This window comes from Myotis daubentonii, chromosome 8 (genome assembly GCF_963259705.1).
Source record: "Myotis daubentonii chromosome 8, mMyoDau2.1, whole genome shotgun sequence".
NCBI lineage: Eukaryota > Metazoa > Chordata > Mammalia > Chiroptera > Vespertilionidae > Myotis > Myotis daubentonii.
Window position 1 is genome coordinate 40202000 of NC_081847.1, and position 20170 is coordinate 40222169.

Genomic DNA, 20170 nt, shown 5'->3' on the forward strand with positions numbered 1-20170 from the left:
TTGCCTACTGTGTGTCTTTATGTCAGTTTTACTGTGACTATGATGGTGTGAGAGAGAGGGAGTGGCTGTTCCAGGCTTATTATTGTTTTTCATCATAAACAGTAGAAAGAGGAGTCTCCCCTCAGAATCTGATATTACAACTTTTACCAACAATTTGGCCAAAATTAACTCATTGCAGATTAAGTTGCTTTTTCTTCAGATGTGTTAGCATTACAGTACTTGGTCATTATAGACTGACTAGAGGCCCAGTGCACAGATTCGTGCACCAGTGGGGTCCCTTGGCCTGGCCTGTGGGGATTGGGCTGAAACTGGCTCTCTGACATCCCCTGGGGGGTCCTGGATTGCCAGAGGGTGCAGGCCAGGCCAAGGGACCCCACCGGTGCATGATCAGGGCCAGGGAGGTACCATGGGAGGGCTCCAGGGAGTGTCCAGCCTGTCTCACCCAGTCCCCATCGGCTGGACCCCAGCAGCAAGCTGAATTATCTTTTGGAGCACCTGCCCCCTGGTGGCCAGCGCACATCATAGCAACTAGTCAAATGAACAGTTGGACACTTAGCATATTAGGCTTTTATCATATAGGACAATATTTTTCTCAGTTTAGAGTAGGAATCGATTGGGGAAGAAAAAATGTCCCCCTGAATAACTCTAGTTAAGCATTAATGAATATAATACAAGGGTTACTGTAATAGGAACAAAGTAAAATTGTGAGATAGGTTAATGCTGTCTCCTTTTTAGGCTCACCTGTCTCTCCTCTCCTTTCCCCAGAGCCCTGGGCCCCTTGTGGGCCTGAAGCCCTGAATCTGCTCCTCTCATCTTTGATCTAACCTTCCCACAAGGTTATCCAAGTGCACCTGTCCCTGGTTCCGCTCTCTCAGGCCTCCTTTATACTCAATACTCTGAGATTCTAATTGTTGCTAATGCGCTAACTGGCCCCAAAATAATAGTTTTACCTTTGGGAAACTGTACAATCAATCCTCATGATTTGCTGATTGCATATTTGTGAATTTGTCTACTGGTTAAAATTCATTTGTAACCCAAAATCAATGCCCCTGATGCATTTGCAGTCATTCACAGACATGTTTGGAAATGGGGAAACTCTGAGTTTCCTGACATGCACATTTCCAGCTTAGATCAAACCAGTTGACACTCTACCTTCTTACTTCAGCTCAAATGGTAAACAAGTGTTCTTTTCCCCATTTAGTGCCACATTTCTTGCATTTTTGTGCTTTTATGTGGAATATTCTGTCTGTTTAGAATGGCCCCAAGCATATCATTGAACTTCTGTGTAGTGTTTTTAAGCACAGGAAGGCTGTGATGTGCCTATGGAGAAAATATATGTGTTCCATAAGCCTCATTCAGGCATGAGTTACAGGGCTATTGGCCATGATCTCAATGTTTATGAATCAGCAACATATATGAAATATGTGTCTTCAAACAGAAACACATAAAACAAGGCTTGTATTGATCAGTTGGTGAAAATATTGTGGCCATGGGTTCACAGGAACTTCACTCTGCATTTCCATTGGGAGCATAGTATTCCCTGATTCTATGTTTGCAGTGTCTTTAGAAAACAAAACTACCATGAATCACTGTGTTTATTTCCTCTCATGAAAGGATTTTCAATAGTTTAGAGAAAAAAATTTAGTCAGGTCGCTAAAGGAAGAATAAAACACAAGCAAACATGGAGTCAAGTTTTTTAACCAGAGGACCTTTGATGCCTGTTACACATAAGCAAAACTCTGAATTCTGACCTTCCAGGTAGCCAAGGCTAAAACAAACAAACAACAACAAAAACACAAGTAATACAACTTCTCCTTTCAGATTAAAGAAAGTATGTCAATTTATTGGGAGATGCTTTTTTTTTTGGTATCATTCTATTCTAAGAGTAATGTTAGGGCACAAAACACATAATATATGTTTCCAATTGTAGTTTTATAAATGATGCAGAAGTGGAATTTGTATGATTGCCTGTATATTGACAATAACAAAGCCCGAGGCGCTAATACGATCTCTGTGTTGTTCGATGAAGGATTTCTACAAGGATCTAAAGTCTGTGTGTTGCTGGGATGCTGACATAAAATGCAGTGTTATCACAGGTTAGGCTCACACTTACATTCTTAAAGAGCTTCAGATGAAATTATTGTCATGGTGAAATTACCGGGTCCTCTGGTAAATTGAAGGGAGGAGATATGTTTGATCAGGCCTCATCCTCCGGAAATTCTGTTTCTTTGTTATGGGGTGGGGCCACAACATTAGTAACAAAGAAACAGAATTTCTGGAGGATGAGACCCAGAAATCAGGATTTTAAAAAGATTCCCAGGTGATTCTAATGTGCAGCCAAGGTTGAGAACCACTGCTGTAGACAGAGAGGCCTGCATTTATCTATGGATTTAACAGTCACCATGGGGCAGCCCAGGAGAAGGAGAAAGGCTGGAGCCTCCAACCCACCTGACTACTCTACTTAATTAAATAGACCTGGAACTGCCCCCTCCAAGCCTTCACTCTTTTAAATATCCATACTCACTTCTATTTATTGATCCATTCTCCCACTGGTGCTAAGAATTTTCTGATAAGATGTGGAGGAAGGTACAAAGTACAGTGGGGCCTTGACTTACGAGTTTAATTTGTTCCGAGACCGGGAGCTTGTTAAGGAGCTCATTAACTCAAATTACTCTATCAACTCAATGCAAAGAAATCGGCTGAGAGACAGCTGGTATCTCAAAAAACTCGTTAGTCGGGACACTCGTAAGTCAAGGCCCCACTGTATAGGCTCAAATAGTGAAATTTTAAGGAAAACCAAAAATATTCAGCAAAAGCTTATAAACTCCTCGAAACCTTCGCACATAGATTTTATGGGTTGATTGTTGATGCCCAAATTCTTGAGCTTAATTTGTCCTGATTTTTTTAATTTATTCGATTATTAACCTAACACTTGTCAGAATTTATAAAAATAGTTGTTTGTGGCTGTTTTATAAACCTAATTATCACCAATTTTTTAAAAAATATGTTTTTATTGATTTTTAGAGAGAGGGGTAGATATAGAAACATCAATGAGAGAAAAACAGCAGCAGCCTCCTGCACACCCCCTATTGGGGATCAAGCCTGCAACCTGGGCATATGCCCTGACCAGGAATCATACTGATGACCTCTTGGTTCATGGGTCCACACTCACCCACTGAACCACATCAGCTGGGCTATCAGCAATTTTTGTACAGATATTTTTATATTGAGTCTTGAGCCTTCATATTGCTAAAATATTAAATGGGGAAAATTCATGTAACGTATTCATAAATAAATGTACATATATTTCCACAGGCTCTAGATAAGGAGACACTGAAGTAAGAACAGGCTGGTGACATACGGGGGGTAGGGGGAGTGGGAGGAGGGAGTGAGGTCTTGAGAAAACTGAGGGAAAAAATTTTTAACCATTATAGTTTATAAAGGATATAAATGATTCAATTTTTGTAATTTTAAAATTAGGAAGAGAAAAAAAAACTTGATTCAGTTAGATATAACAAATACAATTAAATGGAGATGCAATTTGATTTATTGGAAATAATATAAGTTTTATGCAGATTACTGGCAGTACCTTATGAGGATACTGTAATACATTCAGGAAAATATCAAATCGAATATATACAAAAATATAAACAATAAATTTTATGGTATAGTTTGGGGTGATAAGCAGTAGGGAACTGGAGGGAGGTAAAATTAACATAAAATCCTCAATTACTCATAGCTTTTGAGACATATCCTTGATGGTGTAGATAAAGCATTTTATGCAGATTCTTTAATTTTGTTCTTTCAAAGAAAATGCTCCCTTTTATAAGGGAAAAAGAAGAAAACAAACAGAATATTCGGACGACAGCACAAACACTGCTAAACAAAGATGGCGCTACAGACAAAAGGAGCCATGGTCTGGCCGACAGCGTCTCAGGTCACCGTTTTCAATGCCTCCTGAGTTTATTTTGTAAAAGAATGAATTTGGAATAGTAGTTACTCAGAGGGGTTGGTGTACGATGGGAGAAAGCACAGATACGAACAAGGCAGCGCTGCCCGCAGCACGCCCTCCTGTAGCTGGCCTTGGGCTGGAGAGGAAGGTGCCTGCCTTCCCACCTCTCCGATCCCGACCTGACAGCGGCCCTGATACCTGCTGACAGAGACCTTGATACCTGTTCAGGGAGGCAGAGCTCGCTGCTCAATAGGATGAGAGCTTTTGGTCAACTGTTTCTTAAATTATTTGCTTTAAAGGTTGTTGAAGTATTAGCTTTCAATAGTCATGTCCAACAGAGAGTCCCCTTACCCCCACCCCTGAGCCCCTGCAACATGAAGAAGGAAGGTCCCTGGGGATGTATAGAATGTGCAGGCCACAGTAGATTTTGGAGAAATCTTTTCAAAACCATTCACAACAGAAAACGAAACAGCCCTCTAACATAGTCCTGCCTCTGGTAAGCTGGGAAAATAGGACTGGTTTGATAGGTTCAGACATTCTGCTTCTCCCTGACAAATATTTACTCATACTTTTAAAATAAGAAATTAACTGAATGCAGACTCAAGCCAGAAACTTAACTACTTAAGTCCTTTGTAATTTAGCAGAGTCCTCTCCACACATAGACCATCACGCATGTATTGTATGAAGACCCCCAACTCTAAAGGGCAATGAGCAGACTCCTAGGTTATGTCACTTTGTACACCGTCCAGAAGCAACCAAACAGAGGTCAGTCGTATTACAAAATATCTTCCCTTCTATGAAGGAATGCACTAGTTTATTTAGAAAGAAGACTCCCAGTTTGTTCTAAATATGTTTACACTTGTGTAAGTGGCATTTATGAACTGACCTGGAGCGGAAGCACTGCAGAAAGTGAAGAGTGTCTGTATATTTACTTAAAAACCAAGGAAGTACTTACAAGTGTGCCGCGTTTCATTGCTTGCTGACGGATGCTAGTGTAGAAAAGTGCTTACTCACTGTTCTCTATCGTTGCATTGACTTCCATGCCCCAAACCAAATCTCCTGACATTAAGAATGCGTGTCTGAAAGACTGTGGTGGTGTCTTGTGTTTAAAAGCAACAGGCTGTGGATTCTGACAGCTCTGGATTCGAACCCTGAGCCTGCCAATCATTGGCTGTGTGGTCCTGGGCAAGTTAACTAACCTTTCTGTGTATCAGTCTTTTCATTTGCAAAACCCCCAAATATTTTTGTGAGAATTAAATTAATTAATGTATGTAAAGTGCTGAGCACAGTGATTATAGTGATTTCAACCTTTTTCATCTCATGGCACACATAAACTAATTACTAAGATTCTACGGCACACCAAAAAAGTATGTATTTCAGTGATCTGACTAAAAAATAGGTATATTTTTGGTTCATTCACAGCAGACAGCTATTATTGTGTTGGCTGTCATTTTTTTAAGTTGACAATCTAAGGGAAAAGAGGTCAGTGCCCCTGCCTAAATAGTCAGGTATTGCAGGTTTTAAAAATTCTTGCAGCATACCGGTTGAAAATTGCTGGCTTAACATAATAGCAACACAACAGGAGGTTGCTAAAGTTACTAGTAATTCCAGTTATAGTCTAGCAACTCAACAAATGGTTAATATCTACTTACATCTAACTACACTGAAAAATCAGAGTATACTAGAATCAAGTATTTGGGCAAATTCTTATCAGCTTTGTTTTCTAAGTGTACCATATATATCTGCTTTGTCTCCCTATAGTGACTCTTAACTCCTATTAGAAATTATTTATTTTTTAATTTTATAATTATATTTGTTCTAAAAATAAGTAGTACATTCTGTGGTCCAAATTTCAAAATGCATGAAAGTATACAGTGAACAGTATCCTTCCTTTCCTTGCCTCCCATCTAGCTCCCCTCCCCAGAAGCAAATTTGCCAAATCTCTTTTATACCTACATAAATAAACAATTAGATACACTTATTCTCCTTTCTCCCCCCCCCATTTATTTTTGCACAAAAGTTAGGATACTATTTAGGGTTTTCAAATGAAATACTTGACATCCAGCTGAATGCACAATATTTGGGTCTTATACTAAAAATTTAATTGGTGTTGTGTCTGAAATTCAAATTTAACTGACTGTCCTGAATATTATTTGCTAACTCTGGTACCTCTAAATTACTATCCTACTGTTTGGCATCTTATTTGTCTGCTTTTGTGTTTGTTTGTTTGTTTGTTTGTTTTTCATTTTAGAATCATCTGGGATGGTTTTAAAACTCCTCTCCCCAAGCCACACACTCCAGACCCATTTTATCAGAATGTCTAGGAATTGTACCTGGATAGCAGTATTTTCCCCCCCAGTGATTATCTTTCAGTGATTTAACTGAGGAACAATTTACACACTAAAAAGCACACCCATTTTAAGTGGATAGTCCCATGCCCATTGACAAATGCATACACCTGTTTTGATTAACAATATATTTTGGCAATCACTCAAAATTGTTTCTTAAAGTATAAACCCTTTAGAGCAAGTATTATATTCTATGCTACTTTTCTTCATAGGACTTGAGCACTTTGTAAGTATTTCCAAAAAATACAGGTTGACTAAGAACAGAGTCATTTATTGCAGTCATTATTAAGTGGTTTTAAAAATTGATTGAAGAGCAAGAGAAAAATAGCCATTTGTTGTTCCACTTATTTATGCAATCATTGGTTAATTTTTTTATGTGCCTTGACTGGAGATCAAACCTACAACCTTGGAATATTGGCCAACACTCTAGTCAACTGAACTTTCTGGCCAGGGTCTCATTATTTAGGTAATGCACAAACTGAGAAATGTTATTAATGGGTGTTTGCAGTTACAATACTAATTAAAAATAAATTACAGGATTGCAAAGAAGTTGTTGCCAACAGATCCATCTCCACATGTGCAGTATCTTCGAGTTGGCTGAGGGGTAAGCCAGGTTTTCTGCATATATGTGGGACGCCATTATTTACACAAGAGGGATCTGGGACTGAGGTTGAATAAAATTTTCAGGCTATGTAGCTAGTAAGTAGAGGAGCTGGGTTTCGAACCATGTCTGACCCCATATCTTGCTAGGGTCACATCCTAATCTGGCCTAATTTTGAGATTACCACCTTTCTCAACAAGATTCCAAAACTCCTATATTTGGAAAAAGATTCGGAATAGCTGTTTTTGTTTCTCAGTGGATGACTTCTTCAGCCAAAATGCCTTCTAGAGAGAACCAGCAAAAGAAACCAAACAGGTAAAATTCCTTTGGGCTCAAGTTTCTTTCATCTCTGTAAAGCCCTTACAAGATAGTTCTGGATTTTGTTTTTGTTCACCTGTCTTGGATTACCTAAGCATGAAGGGCTTATGAAAAAAATGGAATGAACACAATTACGAGTTGTGATTCAGGAGAGCAAGCAGTGTCTTTTGCTAATGAACCTTATCTTTTTGCTCAGATCATGTGTATCTCTCATACCCATGTCTTGATGTGTGACTAAATGAAGGAACTGAATTAGAACAGTAGGGGTGCATATCTTATTTCTGCACATGCCAAATATTGTCTTCCTCTTCCTTTATGGATGTGTTTTACGAAATGCATGATATAGAAACAGACCACAAAACCATTCCAGTTTCTGCAGCAGAGAACACAGTGTGAGTATCTGTTTCAAGGTCATTTCCTGATATTGATATCTTCCAGTAAATTTGAGGCAGATTCAGAGTAGAAACTGAATTCAATTCATGGCTTAGCTTCTTTCCTCTGTCTCCATTTACAAGACTTAGAAAATTTCTTGCATATAGTTGATCGTTAGTAAATGTTTCTTGAACTGTCTTGACATTCTCTTTTAAAAGTGAGGATATACCATCTGGTTGGTGTTGCTCAGTGGTTGAACATTGACCTATGAACCAGGAAGTCATGGTTAGATTCCCAGTCAGGGAAAGTGTCTGGGTTTCAAGCTTGATCCTTAGTAGGGGGCATGCAGGAGGCAGCCGATCCATGATCTTCTCTCATCATTGATATTTCTATCTCTCTCTCCCTCCCTCTCCCTTTGTCTCTGAAACAGTAAACATATTTTTAAAAAATTAAAAATAAATAAAAGTGAGAATATAATATATTCTGGATAGTTTGGCAAAGTGAGTATATCACTAGCAGTTAGCAAAAAGTTGATGAGAAAGAATTCTCTAGGGTCCTGTGAGTTTCAGAGAGAGCTTCATGCTTGGCAGTCCATGGCAAGTGTGGACTCAAAAAAAAAAAAAAAGACATCCAGGAAACCATAATTTGAATGATTCCAGTGGTTTGGAATTGAGTGTTGGCTCAGAATTAAAAGGAAAATGCTGTGATAGCAGCAAAGAAATTATAAGTATAGTTTTCTCTAAAGACTCTGAAAAAAGAAAAAAATGGAAATTAGGTCAACTTCTTAATGTTTTATTAATTCTCTTTTTAAAAAAATATATTTTATTGATTTTTTACAGAGAGGATGGGAGAGGGATAGAGTTAGAAACATTGATCAGCTGCCTCCTGCACACCCCCTACTGGGGATGTGCCCGCAACCAAGGTACATGTCCTTGACCAGAATTGAATCTGGGACCCTTCAGTCCACAGGCCGATGTTCTATCCACTGAGCCAAACCGGTTAGAGCAATTCTCTTTGTGTTCTTATTTGATTCTTTGAATTGGTCTGAAGTGTCTTGATTTTGTCTTTTTCTGAAGTATCACAGTCATGCCTGGTAGGCCATTCGGTAGGTTCTCGTCATGTCTATTACTGTTAGTACACTTTATCTCAGTTGAAGGACTAGCCTTTATACTATGCTCAGAATGAGACATAGCTCTTGTCAGGAGTTTATAAAATTCCCCTTTATCCAGCCCAGGCCTTTTATTATCTGACTTCTAATGTTTTCATCTCATTTCATCCTATTTATTCAGACCACTTTCATTTGAATTTTTTGGTAGCTTTTTGCTTGTGGCTTCTTTTACATCTGGAATCCAGTAATACAAATATGTCTCTATAAGTTCTAGCTGAACAATTTGGTATTTCTCTTTACTCCTCACCATTTTATTGCATCTTGTTTCAACACATCTTTAGACTTAGTGTAGTAGCAAACATGCAGATTATTATACTAGTATATTCAATTAAATGCCACTGGTAAAGGGCAGAGTGGTTTTCCCAACTTAATTATTTACAATAGCTTTTAGAATCTGAAGCTCGACCAGTGTGAGCCGAGACCAGCCACAATATGGATATTTAGATTGTGTTATGAAGTGTTTAAGGCCAGCCAGGAACAAAATTTCCAGGGAGGGGTTATAGGGGTTTGACCGTGGACACCCCCGCCTCTTTTCTCAGTGTCCCTCCATCTGCCCATTGACCTTATTCTACTAGGTTTCTTCTCTATATTCCCATTAAGGAATCTCATTAATACAAATATGCCTCGTTCTAATCTTTGCTGCTTTTTCATAATCCATTTAACAAAATATGTTGTGTCTTTTTTAACCAGGTACTTTACTAATGAAAACTTGCCTTGGAAGATATAGGTTTAGGTAACTGTGGGAGGTAATGAGTTTGATGAGTTAACCTAATCAACACTAATGAGTGAGCTAGTTAATATATTATCTTCTTGGTTATTTTTTGCCTTAATATAGTTAAAGCTACTTCTTTTCACTAGACCAGTGGTCGGCAAACTGTGGCTCGTGAGCCACATGCGGCTCTTTGGCCCCTTGAGTGTGGCTCTTCCACAAAATACCGACTTCTGCGCATGGGCCATGAAGTTTCAATCGCACCGTACGTGTGCGCCCGCATGTGGTATTTTGTGGAAGAGCCACACTCAAGGGGCCAAAGAGCCGCATGTGGCTCGCGAGCCACAGTTTGCCGACCACTGCATTAGACCCATAAGGAATGTCTATTGCATGAGGCTCCCATAAGGACTTCAGTCATCATGGCTGAGCAGATGCTGGGATCCAAGAAAGTCTTTATGTACACCTCCAGAAACTGTCTACAGAGGCCACTTTTAGAGAACAATTATCGGGGGGGGATATAGGAAAAAAACAAGAGTTTTTTTCTAGAATTTTGTCTTTGTATCACATAGGGGAAGATCAATCATAACTTTATTTTAAAATATGTGGGGTTTGAGAAATAAAGCAGGTAAATTATAAATTTGTCTAATCCTCCAAAAGTTCTCTAGAATATAGGTTCTGAGTATTCAACTTCACTGAAATTTGTCCACAGGAAGATCTGCCTGCAGGGTATTATATCTTATGGAGCAATTAATTAATTATCCTCTGTCCAAGGATCAAGTCCAAAGTGAAAACAAGGGCTCAGTAGCAAACATCATCCTTCCGTTTACAGAGAATGTAAATGGTATTAGCATCCTATGGTGATGATGCTTTCTGGAATTTTCCTGAAACAGTCACCATTTTTTATACATTTATAAACATGAACAAGGGAACTTATATGCACATATGCATGACCCATAGATACAGACAATAGTGGTGAAGGCCTGGGAGGGGTAGTTATGGGCTGAAAGGCATCAATGGGAAAAAAAACAACAAACAAAGGGGACATCTGTAATACGTTCAGCAATAAAGATAAATTTAAAAAAGGAAACAAAATAATGTGTTGCCCCATTAGGAGCCTTGCATATGGGATCATAGAAAGGAGGGTTTAGCCAATGAGTCCCCTGCATGAGATTCTGTGGTACTGCAAGTTATAATGAACAGGAAGAAACACAGCACTTTGTAAGGCAGAGGAAGGACTCGGGTGTTGTTTTCAGTTTGATGGGATGCCACAGGAAAGGATTAGGCAGAACAGTGATGTGGTCTGGTTTACAGTTTTCAAAGAGAACTGCTTGTGATGTGGTGAATGGATGGGGGAAAGGCAAAACTGTAGGCGTGAGGACAAGTTAGGAGGCTCTTACGAACTGCAGTGACCAGACAGTTTGTGCAAATTAGAACCCTTCTGAGAGTGGAAGGAGATGCCATTTACAAAACAGGAGGCGAAAACTGGGCATGTGGTCAGCATACCAGGGCATGCGGTTGCTTTAGCTATTGCGGTTGTTGGGGTAGTGGGACCTTTTATGCCATTTTATTTAATCCCACAGTAAGCTCTATGGGCCCAGTGCATAGAACATGGGGATAAATGTTTATTGGGGGAGTGAGTAGATGAGTGAACCTGCGGAGATTAGTATCCTTGCTTTCTAAATGGAGTTGTGCTACGAGCAGAACGTGAAGCCTAATTTTGATGATATAGTCCATACTCTTTCTCTAATTTCCTACCAATATCCCTTTATTTTTGCTTCTCAGTGTTTCTAAAGTGTCTCACATGTATTTCCATGTTCTTTTTTTCATTTCCTCCTCTCTCCTGGGTTTAGTGTTTTACATGCAGAGGTTCTGTAAATGCGTTTGCTGTACTAGCTTTTATCAAAAGCAGAAATCTTGGAGGTCATTGACAGTGGAGAGTCCCCAGGCAACTTTTTGATCTTCCCTTTGAAGCATGCTGTGCCACATTGAATGCACAACTTCATGAGGCCTCCGCCTGGGCAGTCTGTCCGGGCCTGTTTAACAACACTGATGGTGCCCTAACGTACCACTCACTTATACAAAGAACTTCCTTCTCTGTCTTCTTCTGCCCATCCAGGAAATTAGTACCACCTTACTCCCAGGTAAAGGGAGCTAGGCATCATTTCTGTAGTATGCCACCCCCTCTTTATAATTAGAGTAGTTTTTTGGTGTGTTTTTTTTAGAAGTTAGATCCTTTTTAAATATTTTTTAAATTTAATTTCAGAGAGAGTAAGTGAGAGGGAAAGATGGAAACATCATGATGAGAGAGAATCATTGGTCATCTGCCTCCTGCATGCCCCCTGCTGAGGATCTAGCCTGAAGCTTGGGCATGTGCCCTGACTAGGAATCAAACCATGACCTGCTAGTTCATGGGTTGATGCTCAACCACTGAGCCACACTGGCCGGGCTAGGGTAGCTTTTGCCCATTAGAAAACTTGCACCAAATTCTCAACAAAAAAGGTAATCTCACTTTCCTACTTTGAATTATGGGCATAGAAAAATTCAAGTGTGTATATTTTACAAAGTTTGTATTGCAAATTGTATCTATGTCTGTCTTACTCCATAAGCATTCAAGCAGACTTATTTTCTGATAAGATCAGGTAAAATAGAAGACTGGCTTTAGGGAATGGGTGCACAGTCCACTCCCTAAAGACCTTTCCATGCTTGATGTACCTGTATGCATGTGTGCATGGTGTGTGCGTGTGTACATACATGCCTGTGCCTGTGTGTTCATTATGGCCTTGCTGATCCTTTGCAATCAATACCTGATGTAACCCAGTCAATGCTGTTATGCTGGAGAAAAAAAAATGTTCAAGCTTGCATTCTTATACTCATTCCTCAGACTTTATTTTACTTATGTGTATTGTATAATAAATTGTAAACCTACTCACCATGACATATAGTATATTACTTGCTGACATTTGTAAAATAATTTGATTATTCAACAAGGACACCTTACCTGTAGTTGAATTTATAAGACTAGTTTCTGGCCCTAAATGGTTAGGCTCAGCAGATAGAGCATCAGCCTGCAGACTGAAGGGTCTCAGGTTCTATTCCAGTCCAGGGCACATGCCCGGGTTGCAAGCTCAATCCCTAGTGGGGGGCATGCAAGAGGCAGCCGATCAATGATTCTCTGTCATCATTGATGTTTCTATCTCTCTCTCCCTCTCCCTTCCTCTCTGAAATCAATAAAAAAATAAGACTAGTTTCTGTTTTAGATCCTCGGGAAAGTTAGCTCTTCTAGAAGTTGGGAGAGTTTCAGGTATATAATATCATAGCCCCACCCTCTGCTTAATTGGGGAAAATAAAATGGACTTAATATTAGCCTGTGTTAGTCATTGTATAAATATGAACTAGAAGATCAGTTACTGATATTATTAGAGAAGGGCAGAGCCAACTTTATTCTCAAACATAAACTCCCCAATAGTCAATGGAATATTTACCTTAATGTATTTAACAGAAATATATAGACACAACAAATGTGAAACTTCTTTCTTTATTTGTGTAACTAGGACTTATACTCCTGAAATTTAATATGCAAGCATTTAGCTTTCATAATTTTGCTTCTCATTGTAATAAGAGTACCTACCAACCTGGGCTCAGATTTCAGCAGGAAAGCTTTGAGTTTAGCCAGAAGGAACTGCTCACTTGCAGTTAAGCTCACTGGAACCTTAGGAGACAAGACAGTAAAAGAAAGATAGGTGGATTTTTCTGTTTAAAAGCTGATGACAGTGATATAGGAAGGGCATTCTTTGATGTTGAAGAAATAGATTGATTCCCAAGAATTTCTGGAGGACATAGACCTTCATAAATTGGGTAGTGCCAGATAAGCAAATGTATTTTTTGTGACAGATGCTTTATTGTGATTCTTTTCCCTCTAACATGTTAACATTTACTCTCAGTATTTTGACTTAATGTAGTAAATTATGATATCTGTCCTTTTGTTAAAAAATACCAAAAAGTAATATGTAGATCATTAATGGGAAAGGTAATGTTTTTCCTTGGGCAGGAATGGACTTCAGGGAGGCAACCTTGCAGAGATGAGATACAATGCAAGCCAATCCAAGTTCTTACAGCAACTCAGTGTAGAGGGACTCTGGAAAGTACAGGCAAAGCTAATTTCATAAGAACTGACTCATACCAAGTCTTAGCTTATGAAAACTCCAACTCTTGGCATTTATTTCTTTGCTGAAATCATGATTCTTTTTTTCAGTGAGCACAATCACTGTGGGTTGGAACAGTCAATAGAGTATGTTTCCAACAAAAGTCCCTTTCTCAGTGCTGTGTAAGTCTGGGTAGCAACCTTATTTGAGTATAATTTCAGTAAACCATGCACACTTTTGAGTATTTCTCATGGCTTTTCTCAGCCCAAAATTATGATTAACCTGAAAATGTGTGCAAGTTCTAAAGTTACAGAACACGGTAGAGCCACGGTGCCCTGCCAGGATTCTCTTCATGATCAGACCTTAGCAGGCTCCATGCCAGGCACTGGGAAGCTGCCTGCTGCTCCGTCTGATGAGACGTTAAAATGTACCAAACAGCAGGGAAAGGTGGGCATACTGTAAGTGTCTTTGTGCTAATGATGACTTTTCTTTTCTCACCAGAACAGCTGGGGGTGAAAGTTGTCAAAGACAAAATTATAAATGTTTTATATTGGAAAATGCCAGGTGAGTTTAAGACATGGTCAACTTATTAGGGTACTGCCAGGAAGTAAACAATAGACTCATTAAAGCTGTAATTAGTCATCGTTGACATATTTTCGTTTTTATCAGGGCTCCAGGAGGGATAAAAGTGAAATAATCTAGTGCTGCGTTAAGTAGAGGTAAAACCAGCTTTTAAAAACTCAGCCATACCTTTTCCTTGGGATTTCTCCACCACCATTTTTTCCTGAGGAATTTGTTGCCTTCATCATAGGCTATAAAGTATTTTGTTAATGGATTAATTATTTTGTGGTTTTATTACATTGTATCATTAGTCAAAATGTTTTGGTTCTTTATGGTTCCTTATTTCTTGGCAAGTCAAGAGTGGAGGGGGAATTCATGGCGATGGAATGCATTGAGCCAGAGGTTTTACATACTTATAACTACAGATAAAGACCATAAGATTCAAGGGTTAAGTAATTTGCCCATGGCCACATGTTGGGTAAATGGCTAAAAGTAACTCAGGGCAATGGACTCCAATAGCTACCTCTTACCAGTACACCACTGTCAACCTTTGATCCTGTAGATCCAACCTCAGCAGCCAAGCCCCCAGAATGTGTCTTGTGCTTCTAAGCCAAGTTTCCTATAGCCAGTGACACTGGGTACACATTCCACCTGCAGGACCAGTGAGTGCTCTGCTCAACCCAATCCCTCTTTTCTTCTTTCCCTATCAAGTTCCAGCTCTCATCTCACCTCCTCCATGAAGCCTTCCTAATTACTTCTGCTTCCACTTGCTCATCCTTTATGAGTTTTTCCTTCTCCTCTAAACACCCTTTAGACTTAAAGCCCTAGATTTCCTGGTGTAGACCTCATTTTAAATAACTGGTCAGATAAAGAGACTTAATATTTGTTTATTTTCTCTCCCACATAAGGATTAAGAACCATGTGTAATAGTCTTCCTTGTTTTCCATTCAGCCTCATATCATACATATTGCAGAAATAAAATTCCAATTTAGAAATTTCTGTTAACTTAAGCATCTACATAATGTAAAGATCCCCTGTGAGACAAATAAGCACTTCCTTTGGACTAACTCCATTCTTTGTAGATATAATCTCCCTTTTCCAGCATTTGCTAAGCTTCTTGTAAAATATCAGCTAAAACAATGACCAGCTAACATTCTTTTTTTTTTTAAAGAGGTAATGGATTTCTTATCTTCCTTATTCTTGGAGTTACCTTATGTTTAAGTGAGAAAATTATAATAATATGGCACATCTTATTTTCATAGATATGTGCCTATGAACCCATAGATGCTATCTGACTTGGCTTCCTTCTATCTCTGAGAGGCAGACTTCGTGGGCAGATCTTGGATTAGTATGTCCTCTCTCAGATAATGAAGCGAAGCAAAGCAGTAGAAGTTGTCATGACTTCCTCAAAGCAGCAGCCAGCTGGAACATAAGCCAGTTTGCAAGATGATTAGACCAACGTCTGAAAACTTGGCAAAGCATCTTGTAAATGAGCGTCTCTTTAAGTTAAAACCTTATCTTTTTTTCTACATGGAGACATTGTTTAAGAGTAGATGCGTCTGTTTATACATATACACTTAACGTCCTTGGACATGTCACATAACTCAACAGAGCAACGAGATGGGTTGACTGAAAAGGAACTGTCCTGTGCCTTGTGCTGGTGGCCCACTGAAGCGGGTGACTATGGTCAAAAAGGACCCATCTTGCCAACGCGCTGCTGTCTTAGGAGAAGATATGCCTTCATGAATGTGGTACACTCTCCACTTCAGTTAGGCAGAGTATAAATTAGGAATCAGTCATTGGCAGTGAGGACTCTCTGGGGTAAGAGGAAGGGCCATGGTTCTCAAACTTGGTTGTGTGTTGGAATCATCTGGAGAGCATCAAAAGATACTAATGCTTTGGTCTCACCATTAGAATTCAGATCTACTTGGTTTGGGGTGTGGCCTGGGCATCAGGGAGTTTTTATTTAATTTTTATTGAATTTATTGGGGTGACATTGGTTAAGAAAATTATATAGGTTTCAGGTGTACAATTCTATAATACATCATCTGTATATCGTATTGTATGTTTGCCACCCCAAGTCAAGTCTTCTTCCCATCAACATTTATCCCCCTTATACCCTGTTCTCCTTCCCCCACCCCACTTTTTCTTTGGTAATCATCATACTGTTGTCTGTGTCTATGTTTTGTTTCCGTTTTGGCTTAATCTCTTCACCTTTTTCACCCAGCCCCCCAAATCCTTCCCTTCTGACAGCTGACCATCTGTTCTCTCTTTCTACAAGTCTGCTTCTATCTTGTTTGTTTATTTATTTTGTTCATTAGATTCTACATGTAAGTGAAATCATATGGTATTCGTCTTTCTCTTACTGGCTTATTTCACTTAGCATAAAAAGCCTCCAAGTTTGAGAACCACTGAGTTGGAAACCCCTTTTCTGTTTTTACTGATGATCTCAAGAAGACATTGGCCTCTCTGTAAGAGACTTCCTAATCCGCTTTATTACATCGCAAGGTTTTCCAGCCTTGAAGAGATATAATTTGTATCAGAGATTCTTTCAATATAAGGCTTTGCAGAATTTTAAGTATTTTATATTTCTTTCTCTTGCTCCCTAGCTGGAGTTTTGGCTAAAAGAGCATTAAAGAAAAGTATGACTCCCTTATGAAAAGTAAGTCATGCAGCCCCCTTATAAGGACAAGCAGAAAAGCTTTCCAGGTCAAATACTAAATCTTTCAGAACATTCTTGAAGCTTAATTTACTTAATTCGAACATTTATGCAACATCATCCGTGCATGTATTTAGAGTGAGTACAATACCATCTTGGGAGCTACCAATTGTCAGGGAAACAAAATTTAGGATATGTGAGGGCACAAAAGTCACATGTAGCTGGGAAAGCGTATTAATTGCATTGTAATAATGGGTTTCAGCTTCAGAAGGGACCATGCACCGTGTGCCAAACTTTGCTGATGGCAGTCAGCAAAAAGAAATTGCTCTAAACCGTAACAGGATCAGGTCAGATAAACTAACTCCAGTGGGTTTTCTACACTAGAATGAGTTGAGTTGCTGGAGGGGGTTACACAGCTCAGCCTTCTGGAGGACCTGCCTAGAGGTGAAGAATGATGATGAAGAATGTAGTTCGCAAAGCTGGCTGCTCTTCTGTTGTAACTTAGCAGGAAATTTAAACTCCAAGTTCCAGGACATGGGTGTAGAGAGTCTGTAGGCTATTCTGGAGAGGCCCTGGAATTCGTATTTGTAAATCCCCACCAGGGATATTGATGACCAGCCAGGGTTGGGTCCCACGGGATAACATATGCCATCAAGTTTCATTCCATTGGTATTTCACAGGGTCCTGGTAACTGGTCTGCCCTGCTGTTTCTCAGTGAGTTTCAGTTACTCAGTCCTCATTGTGAGCACATTTGCTCAGCACATGGGCTCTCAGAACCCTGTTAAATGATAAATATTTTTACAATAATAAATTATTTTATTTAATTAGGTCATAGACTATATTGGGTATTATTGTTTGACTACACAGGGCATCATTAGTAAGTGGCTTCATTGTAAACAAGTATGAATTAACATCTAGCTAAGACAAATCAATTACTTTAAAAATAAAATACAGAAAAAAAATAAAATAAAATACAGTATTCTTACACTGTTGAGCTTTAAAAATAATAGCTTTACTGAGGTTTAATTCACATACCATAAAATCCACCCTTTCCAAGTATATAGCTCAGTGGTTTTTAGTATATTTGCAAAAATATGCCAACATTGCTATCTGAAACCAGAACATTTTCATTATCCTTAAAAACAAAACAAACAACAAAAAATACTCCTCATACCCATTAATAGTCACTCCCATTGCTCCTCTCCACATCCCCTGCATTCCATCTCTCTGAGTTTGCCTATTCTGGATATTTCATAGAAATAGAATTATAAAATACATAACCTGTTGCTTCTGGCTTCTTTCACTTAAGCATAATGTTTCCGAAGTTCATTCATGTTGTAACATGTATCCGTACAACATTCTCTTTTTATGGCTAAGCGATATGCTATTGTATGACTATGCTATATTTTATTTATCTCTTTATCCATTGGTAAACATGTGGGTTATTTCCACTTGGGGGCTATTATGAGTATTTGTGTACAAGTTTTTGCATGGACATATGTTTTCATTTCCTTTGGATATAAGCCAAGAAGTGGAATTGCTGGGTCTAATGGTCACTCTATGTTTAATTTTTTGAGAGAGTGCCAAACTGTTTTCAGAAATGGCTGCACCGTTTTACATTCCTACCAGTGACATAGGAGAACTCCATTTCTGCACATCTTTCCCAGCACCTGCTTTGTTCATATTTTTATTATAGCCATCCCAGGGGGTGTGAAGTGGTATTTCATTGTGGCTTTGATTGGTACTATTCCAATGGCTAATACTGTCATAGAATCTTTTCACATGCGAATTGGGAATTTGTATATCATCTTTGCAGAAATAGATTTAAATCCTTTGTCCACTTATTAGTTTGATTATTTATCTTCTTATTTTTGAGTTGTAAGAATTCTTATGTAATCTGGATTCAAGTTCCCTATATGATTCACAAATAGTTTTGCCTAGTCGGGGGGTATATTTTCACTTGTTTGATATGTCTTTTTAAGCACAGTAAGTGTTTCATTGTGATGAAATGTATTTCTATACTTTTTTCTTTTGTCACCGGGTTGTTGGGTATTATATTTAAGAAACCATTGCACAATCTAAGTTTATGAATATTTACTATTTTTTTCTAAGAGTTTCATAGCTTTAGCTCTTACACTTAGGTCTATAATCAATTTTTCATTAATTTTTATATTTGTAGTAAGACAGCAGTCTAAATTCATTCTTTTGAATGTGGCTATCCAGTTGCCTCAGAAGCATTTGTTGAAAAGACTATTCTTACCCATTGCATTGTCTTGCTGCTTGGGCCATAATTGACTATCAATGCAAGAATTTATTTCTAGACTCTCAATTTTATTCCATTGATCTATGTGGGTGTCATTAGTCTGTGCCACATTGTATTGATTACTGTATTCGTAGTAAGTTTTGAAGTTGGAAAGTATAAGTCCTCAAACTTTGTTCTTCTTTGGGCAAGATTATTTTGGTTATTCTGTGTCCCTTACATTTACATATGAATTTTAGGAACAGCTTATAATTTCTGGCCAACAACAGCTAGATTTTGATAATGAGTTAAACCTATTTGTTGCTGGGTTATTCTAAAGATTAAATGTGTTAGTCCTTAGTACTTAGTGCTTAGAACAGTAACTGATATATAATAAAGCAATACAACTATTCTTAGGTATCATTCTGTTATTATTTGAGTTGTCTCAGATATCCCATTCTAAACATTTGATGTTTTGTTATTTTTAAGTGCACTTGTGTTGTGTGTGGCATTTTCCCCTTCATAGTCACAGATATTTTTCTTTGGTAAAATTTATTATACTTATATGAAAATTCCATTAATTGGTACATTCTATTGCCTGAGTGTAATTCTTACCTCTCTGAAGAAGCAATCATAAAATCCTATATTGCAGCAGAGTAGAAAAGCATCTATGAAGTTTCTAATTATTGTTTCTAAATGTCATGACGTTTTAAAATTAAGAGTACCATCTAAAGACATTCTTATTCCAATCCATAAAAAAATTATTCCCCCATTGGCTTAATGCACTGTAAGTTGGGCTAGAAGCCAACCTCCCCTCCCCCTTCAAATCATTGCTGTGAGCTGAAGACTGATGTGTACATTTCAGTGAAAGCTCTTTGACTCACTTGCTCATTGGTTACAGGGATGTGTCAGCACCCACAGGGCTTCCTGTGGAGATTTTGGAGGCAGATGCCAGACCCTGCCTCAGAGTTGAGAAAGTTAGTGTTAATTGCTTCAAACCATCTTGCAGTGGGTGTGGTAATACTGCAATGGAACATGAAACAAACACTTCAGTCTGAAGCCAGAAGCCACAGGCCAGTTCATTGTAAGACCCTCTAGCTG

The 20170-nt window shown here is 38.6% G+C and overlaps 1 protein-coding gene across 7 annotated transcripts in view; it reads left to right on the forward strand.

Moving 5' to 3' along the window:
* The window catches only part of RAB27B (RAB27B, member RAS oncogene family), a 58186-nt gene that overhangs the window by 14249 nt on the left and 23767 nt on the right, over positions 1-20170 (forward strand). The window contains exons 2-3 of one of the 7 annotated variants that reach the window (XM_059706135.1): positions 6838-6904; positions 14112-14174. The exons of 2 other annotated variants lie outside the window; for them this stretch is intronic. In XM_059706135.1, the coding sequence (XP_059562118.1) occupies positions 6876-6904; positions 14112-14174 (92 nt within the window). In that variant the 5' untranslated portion in view covers positions 6838-6875. Of the gene's footprint in view, positions 1-4593; positions 4718-6837; positions 6905-14111; positions 14175-20170 lie in introns of those variants that run through there. 4 more of the 7 variants (XM_059706134.1, XM_059706133.1, XM_059706140.1 and 1 more) reach the window with 4 other exon arrangements.